Genomic DNA, 7954 nt, shown 5'->3' with positions numbered 1-7954 from the left:
CGCCCTATCCTGGCTGGGACTTGGGGATTTTTCTTTTAATCTCCTATTGGAAAGAAAGCCCCCCAAAAAGGCCTATCCTTGTCACGTGCCTTTTGACCGCTCCCACGAGTCTAACGGCACTCGATACCCATCGGAAGGTCGAACACGACAAAAGAACAAGGACAAAAGTAGAGCCTCCCAAGGGTGATAGATAATGCCTTCTGGGATCGATCTGTCCTGTCCGTAGTAAGGTAAGTGAGCCAACGACGTGGTAACGATTTCACTGGTCCTGCGTCCATTTGACGAGTTTTTCGACGAGAACATGTTTAACAAAATTATTTCCAAATATTTCTTTAAAGTTAATTTGCAAATGTTCAACTTCTTCTGTTTATTTTTTTTTCGTCGATGAATACGTCATTCGGGCTGCTTTCAATAATTTGTGAAAATGAAGTTGCCCGACAATTGATAAATTTGCAAACTCCCCTTCTTACGAGAGACGAATATCTGTTTCCCTGTTTTACCGCTTTCAAATTTCATTTCCAAAAACCGTCTCACTAAACTTTACAAATTCACCCGGAAGAGAATACTTAGGCGCAGAAATGCTTTCTGCGGCGAGATAATTAATCCAGCAATAATAGCAAACTGGCGAAGAGGGAAACATTTTGACGCCACTGGCTGGCGCTCACAAATAAACAGCTTCCGGAGCCGGGCGTTGCAGCAGATTATCGAATTACGAAGAAAAGCTTTTAAATAATCACTGCCCGAGACAAAGAATGGATTTCTCGGAACGAAAGATAGAACCTAAGGTACGGGCGGTGTTGGGGCGGAGTGGCCTTGGTGGAGCTACATTTCCACTTCCCGTTTGGTCGTCGGCTTGTTTATTAGGACAGGATGGAAATTTCTGCCTTCGAGGAATAGTTTGTCTTTTAAGAACTTTATTCAGATTCACGATTCTTAAGATTACTCCTAATATCATTCCCCACTGATCGTGCCTCCTCTGTGATCTCCTTTGTATATTTTTGCCATTACATTCATATGTGCTTATACAAGGTTTTTAGATAACGTTTGTAATAACTTGAAATAAATGATTTTAATGATTGACTCGAATTTAATTTTCAAGTATACCCACAACTAAGGAGGTTTGGGGGTTTCCATTGGCTTCAAAGAGTCTTCACCATCAACTTCACCATCAACGTCAACAAAACCTCCATACCATTATTGAGGATGCTTTTCAACTTTGTTTGCAAGGAATTCTGGAACACTAACCACCAACCAACTCGCACCAAAATTAGGTCAACATTGCATTCGCTCGAGAATTGTTAGCGGCACCCACCTTTTTATTCAACGCACGTTATACAACGTTCCGAACGGGCGGGGAAAATTAACTTTCCCCCCTGCCGTACCTTTGCAGCTCACGGCAGAGATCACCACATTACAGCGGGCGTCGGGCTTTTCCGTGCTAGTGGAAAATATTATTCTTAATTAGTGCGCTGGTTGGTATGAAAAGCCGGGGTGAGGAAAACCCCGGCCTCACTGGGTGCACGGAAAAGTACAGTTTCCTTCACTGCAAGGACGCGCCACGCGCGCAAAGGGCTTCCAGCAAAACAACGTTGACGCCGCTTACGTCACTTAACCGAGGTATTCCGAGGGTTCGACTTGCGTGTGTGTGTTTGTGTACGGACGACGGAACTAGCCCAGCACACGGGTACATCTGGATGGTTTTGCTTAAAACGAAAAACGGCTCAGTTAGCGAAAAGTGTATGGGACGAAGGGTGCGGCTGGGAAGAATATAATTAAACCACCACTAACTGCAAATGAACACATTTTCGAGGTAGGAAACTGCTCGAATAATTAAATGAAAAAAACTTTGCCAAATTGTTAGCAGGTAGCGCCGAAGCAACAAGAAAATGGGAAAGCATTTTTTTGCACACACCATAGAGGAATTTTGATTTTGCGTTGCTTTCTTAGGAACTTTTACGATGAGCAATTTAATTTTATCTCAAGAATACAATATGAAATTTGTCAGCAAGTTTCCCAAAGGACTTATTTTCAGTAACTCAATTTTTGATTACCTTCTTTGGTTGCGTAAAGTTTTATATTCTCTGAATAAATTCGAATCATTTCTCGTAGAAAAAGTTTACGTCATGTGTCGTTTTGATTAGTTAACCAACTATTATCCTCTGGAGGATGGCAATCCTTCAATTATAGAATTCCATAACTGTAATAAACTTTCGGTTGTGATAAATATTCCTACCATAAAGAAGCGGCGATACAGCGTTCGAAATTAGTGATTAAACCTATTTTTTTGTCCCGCTCAACGCTTGTAGTAGCATCGCATATCTTTTCCCCAAGAAGTCAAGCCCTCATATTGCCCGTCCAAGTGGGATCCTTTGAGATGGAACGTGTTCTTCCTTACGACTCCGCTGGGGAAACGAAACAAGCCACGTATAAAATTGCCATATCCGACCGATGGGACGAACGACGCTGTGCAAGGTGGAAATAAAACCTCCGCTAATACCGGGACACACGATTGCAAACGGTCGATAAATTTCCTCTTTTCCCATGGCTCATGTTTGCTAGCGAGGATGTGGGAAATGATAAATAGCTTTCGAAAATGGCATGGAAATGTGGACTCAACGCAAGCGGCAAGGGCTTCACGAGATTTGTTGCATTAGATTATTTCATTACTGTCGGCGTCCGTTTGTCGGCGATCTGCGTGAATTAATCGGCGGGCGGTGTGTAAACGAAATGTAATAAAAGTGGAAAGAAGAGTCCCCTTGGAACCATTTCCGGTTGTCACAATCCGGAACTGAAAGTATCAACATTTGATTTGAAAGTATGAGGGGAGATAAATGAAGTTTAAGTCGAAAGAAAAGGCAAGACTTGATTAGAAAGAAAGGTAAAAATGAACTTTACAACTTTTATTCTAACGTTATTCATGCAAATCAACAATTTTACAAAACGAACATGAGACTCTGAAAGTCTTTATCAATATGTAGAAAAATCGGAAAACTTTGAAGTAGAACCATTCTCGTACCAGTTCATCAAACAAGTCCCAGTCTTAATTAATTCCTGAAGCATCACTCACTAGAGTGCCACACTATATTAATAATGAAACTCCACCCGCTTATCCTGCTGGAAATCGCTAAAGTTATAGTCAAACCAGACGTCAGTGTGTTCAGGCGGAAGGAATCATTCCCATTTGCAATACTTTCAAAGCGAAGCTTGTTAGTCGTGTGCATATAGGTCAGATGCAATAAGCGTGAAATTGCCGGACTCCGTGCTGGCTGCCGGAAGTTTCGTGGGATTTGTTTACGTACTTGTCCGTCCATGATGCACTTGAGGAGGTGGATTGCCGACGGAATATGGAGTGGAAAATCATCATCTCATGTGCATAATTGCTATCGTTCAGTGGAATACCTATCAATGGGTCGATAATACGTTTACTGTTTACGTGATATGCAGGATATTCTGTCGGCTTTGAGAAATGCAGCAAGCACAATCTGATTCTCCCCATACAGTTTGCACAAAATTCGATTTCAAACCTATCGGTGAAACCATCGACAATTCACAAATTAAAATCCCGGCGTGATAATGGAAAACCCCTGTTTAGTTCAATACTGACGATGGACTTCATCTTGACAGCTAAAAAGTTCCACGTACCTTCCCAGATATCTTGTAACGATGAACGTTTGCATCCAATAAGTGTTTCCTCGACAAGGACCACTGTTGTAACCCGGGGAAACCTCTTCGAACAAACATCATTAACTGTTCCCGTTGCCGATGGTCGACCTGGCAATAGTTTACCTTCTGAGAGCTACGAAAACAGGGAAGTAAGATTCCCGGGAATGAATTCTGCATCCTTTCTAGAATCATCTCTCTCTATCTCGTAAACGGATTATAAGATGCACTTAGCCGAGGTAAGCTACCCGTCCGTCGTTACTATGGCGATTAACGTTGCCATAGCTGATCAGATTAAACGATGCAAATATCTCTTTTCACCGGTTAGGCAAACAAACGCTTGTAGCATTTTCGAACCAAAATAAGGAATGTGAATAGATTTTCCGGAAGGAAAGTACTCGAGTAGCACCTAATCTTCTCGAAGAAGGGGCATATAATGAAGAGGATATCACGAAAACATTCTTCTACAACAGATTTATATGAAAAATAACCACCCTTGAACCCGTCTTGACAACACTTTACGAAAACATGCTTCATACTCTCGTTTGATTTATCTACACGCGTTTTTTACAAATTATCCCAACACGATCCTACATCGTGCATTCGTACGTTTACGTGCTTATAAACATCTCAAATCGTTCGAATATAATTGAAATTAATTGACAAACAGTGCTCCACAACAGTAATAGATTATTTTATTGCCAGCGAGGAAAACAAGGACAAACGCGGAGTGGCGGGAAGAATGTCACAATTTGTTGAAAAATTACCACAGATGGCACGAAGCTTTGTTTTACGTCCAAACCGTAATTGTTTTTTAATTATGGCGCCGTAAATCAACCCCATCGCATCGTTGCGTGTGCCTTTGAATTGGGAAAAAAAACAAACACACCCCATCGACGTTGAAATTGTAGCCAAACACGAACAAATTTCCCGGTCCCGGGCCTGCATTGTTCAAAAGTACACAATTTCCAGTGGCGTCCCTCTGGCATCCCCCCCGCCCAGCGACAGACGGTGGTTGACCAAATTAATTGATTAGGTACCGCGCCGTTTATGATTGATTATATTTATTGAATTGGCCTTCGCTAACTGGTGTGCTCAAAGTGAAATTATTTCAAACTTCACGTGCCTGCGTGCCGGATATAAAAATGTTCTCCGCCACCAGTGCCCGACCCGGGGCTTTGATCGATGCCACCGGGTCTCCTCCCTCAGGACTAGCCATCAATAATAATAACAAGCTCGACCGCAGCAGCACCAAGATGAATTCCTATCGATAAGCGATCTATTATTCATCAATCAACCGACGGGATTAATGGCATCCGACGGGTACATCGACTCGAAAATCGACGGCCGCCGACCGAACGTAAGGGCCAAACATATTATTGGACGGTTGCCTTCAAACCATCTTCATCTTGCAGGGTTTTCCGACGGGTAAAAACTTATAAGCTCGTGGTTCCAATAAAGATGTATTCGTTGGACCTTCCGCGAATCCGAGCCGCGGTAACTGCATCACACTTGATGTCGAACGACAGTTAAGCTTCCACAAAGTAATAAAACCAGTCGTCCGGAGCAATGTTTTTGAAAATTAATATGAAACGAACTAATAATTCTTTGGCATTCCTTTAACAAAACAAAAAAGTTGAACCAAAGTCCATAAACTAAAGATCAATGGAAGTGAAAACAATTTCCAACATTCTCTTCAGTAAAAGTAAAAAAAGCTATTATTGAAAGAAAAAAAACCGTGTGGAACCGGATGAACACGCCGTCGATATGAGCACGCGAATTTCATTTCGTTTGAAGTGATAAATTTTAATTACAAAATGCCAATCGCCATTGCAAAGCTGCTTCGGTTGCTACGAGATGAATCTGGCCATTGCGCAATACTTGGTATTTTCCTGATGAACAGTTCCAACGACATTGTGAGCGAGATCTGGTTTTGTTCTCTGGTTTCAAATTACTCAACTCAGGTTTTTTTAAACCATCACTACGGGATTGAAATGTACATGAAATGTATATGAAATAGATAATCAATTAGTGCATCCAACAGAGATAGTTAAAAGCAAGATTCTAAAACTGATTGCATAAAGCTATTCCACGCTGAACTAAATGAGGATTTCGAAAAACTAATCACGACGTTCGCATGAGAAAAAATACGAAACATGTTCAAAAGAGCTCTGAAGCTCATTAACATTCAACAAATTAACAACCCCCTACCTTAATACTGAACCCGTTTGAATGCTTTGTGAGTGTAATTAGAAAACTGTTGCTAGGAAAGCAGAACTGGGCAATAAAAACAGGCCGGTTTAGCGACAACCTAACACTCGTTGCTTTGAACTAAAGGAAACTAATTAGTTTTTCTATATCAATTACGCTTTGAACATTGAAATGTTCATGAAACGCATTCTTGGACAAGATTTCAGAGTGACAAAACATGGAATGATTTGTTTAAAATGTATTAGAAGGAAAAGAGGGATTGGAGTAGGGATGGAAAACAATGTAACAAGTTTTGGCCGATATAAATACAAACACGATAATCTTTTCCGTATTCAGTCTCTCAAGTAAATGCCAAGCCAGCACACATTTTTGGAGAAATTATTATCGACCGGTGGTTCTAGCATTAAACAAACAAGTGAAAACATGCAACAGTTTTCATCTTGCCTTGGTGCTGTAATTCTTTTGGCGCTACCTCTCCTACTACCACCTTGCTGTGAAGGTAAGCATTGAGGATTTATGTTTCTAGGAATATGAAACAGTCACACCCCATATGTTCCAGCAAGTGCCATCGAACATCGAGAACCAACGTCAAAGCGAATTCCCACGAAACCAGCGAACGCGCCGCCAATCGATTCGAAGGCGAAACTGATCAGCTTCAACCGAGCGCTGGCCGAACGCCTTCAGCATGCCCAAACCGACCTTCGACCTCTGCAGATGCGTGCCATCAGCCTGCAACGCCGTTTTCTGTCCGCTCGCAGCCATCCCGTCACAGCAGCATCCCGTGCCGAACGAAACGGATTGCTACGAGATGCGCTTCGTTTGCGGACAGCCGTCGAGCGGAAGCTGGTGGGTTTTGGGGGTATCGAACAGAGCTACCGGAACATGCGCTCAGGAGGATTGCCGCGAGGTTGGCTCGACCGGGACACCGAACGGCAGATGGAGCTGAACGAGCGCGTCTACAAGAACATCATCGAGCTGCTGGTGCACCTGATCGAGTGCCCGGTCAACATCATCCACGACATTGTTGGACCTTCCGCCGAGACCACTCCACCACCCACCACCGTCGGTCCCGAGGAACAACCGGATTACCCTTCCCCACCGGACGATGCCGACTCGAACACGAACGTACTATACGATGTGGACGGAACCGAAGGGGCCGGTACGGATGGGGTTGGCGAGCCCTGGCTGGAGGAATTTCATTACTAACCTACCATCGATGCCAGCGAAAGATGGGCCGAGCCCTGTACCGACCGGAGGGCTCGTGATTGGAAGTGGAACATCCTGGCAACACCAGCTCAGCACCGCCATGACGTTCGCTGTTGGGACGTTCCACTCGCGGACACATCGAAAAAAGTAAAGCACTTACGCTTTCCCACCTTCGGGAGCGTGGGATGGAAATAAAATTCATTTTTCGTGCTGTAAAACCGATGAAAATAAAGCAGCTAAAGCATGGGGACTTTCCATCCACGATACCGTTCCGTTTTTCCTTCGTCGAGAAAATTGGCTAGAACTTCGAGCGTAAAATCATATTTGATACAATAATCCACTTACGAAACGCTGAACGGTGGAGTGCATTTTTTAAATTGATCTTTTTATGACCATGTTTATCACTTTTTGTAATTCAAAGTTGCTAAAGATGCGCGACGCTTTCAAGGATAATCACAATAGAAAGAGCTTTTTCACATTTTCCAACAAGTTGCATTAGAGTCTTATATTTTTCACTCTTGCAAAAGCTCATCATCGATGCTTGTTTTCAATGAACACAATCAAATTGGGCCACAAAAACAATAACTCCAAGCCAGCCCCAGCAGGGTGTCCAACAGGCTTAAAGTGGAACGCTGGCCTGAAAAGTGGGCGAACAAATGTTCACACTGAGGGAAGTACATCCACGTGTTGGTGCCTTGAAGCGGAAAAAAAGGAAAAATATTCTTCGAAATTGGGTGAAATGCAGGCATAAATCACTTTTACGACACATCTAAATCTTCGTTCTTGCTGTGTTCTTGCTTTTTCTTCAAGCCGATCATTCGTTCTGTTTAGGTTTTCCCTTTGTCTCATCCGCATTTTCTTCGCGCACAAACTTCTG

The 7954-nt window shown here is 42.9% G+C and overlaps 1 protein-coding gene across 1 annotated transcript; it reads left to right on the top strand.

Annotated features, from left to right (window-relative positions):
• Positions 1-6294: 6294 nt before the first annotated feature.
• On the top strand, positions 6295-7077 carry LOC131271821 (uncharacterized). Its single transcript, XM_058273378.1, has 2 exons — positions 6295-6370; positions 6431-7077. Exons 1-2 carry the CDS (start codon positions 6295-6297, stop codon positions 7075-7077), a joined length of 723 nt encoding a protein of 240 aa, XP_058129361.1.
• The last annotated feature ends 877 nt before the right edge of the window (positions 7078-7954 follow it).

This window comes from Anopheles coustani, chromosome 3 (genome assembly GCF_943734705.1).
Source record: "Anopheles coustani chromosome 3, idAnoCousDA_361_x.2, whole genome shotgun sequence".
Taxonomy (NCBI): Eukaryota; Metazoa; Arthropoda; class Insecta; order Diptera; family Culicidae; genus Anopheles; species Anopheles coustani.
The sequence above is the reverse complement of the archived record's forward strand: the minus strand, read 5'-3'. Positions and strand labels throughout refer to the sequence as shown.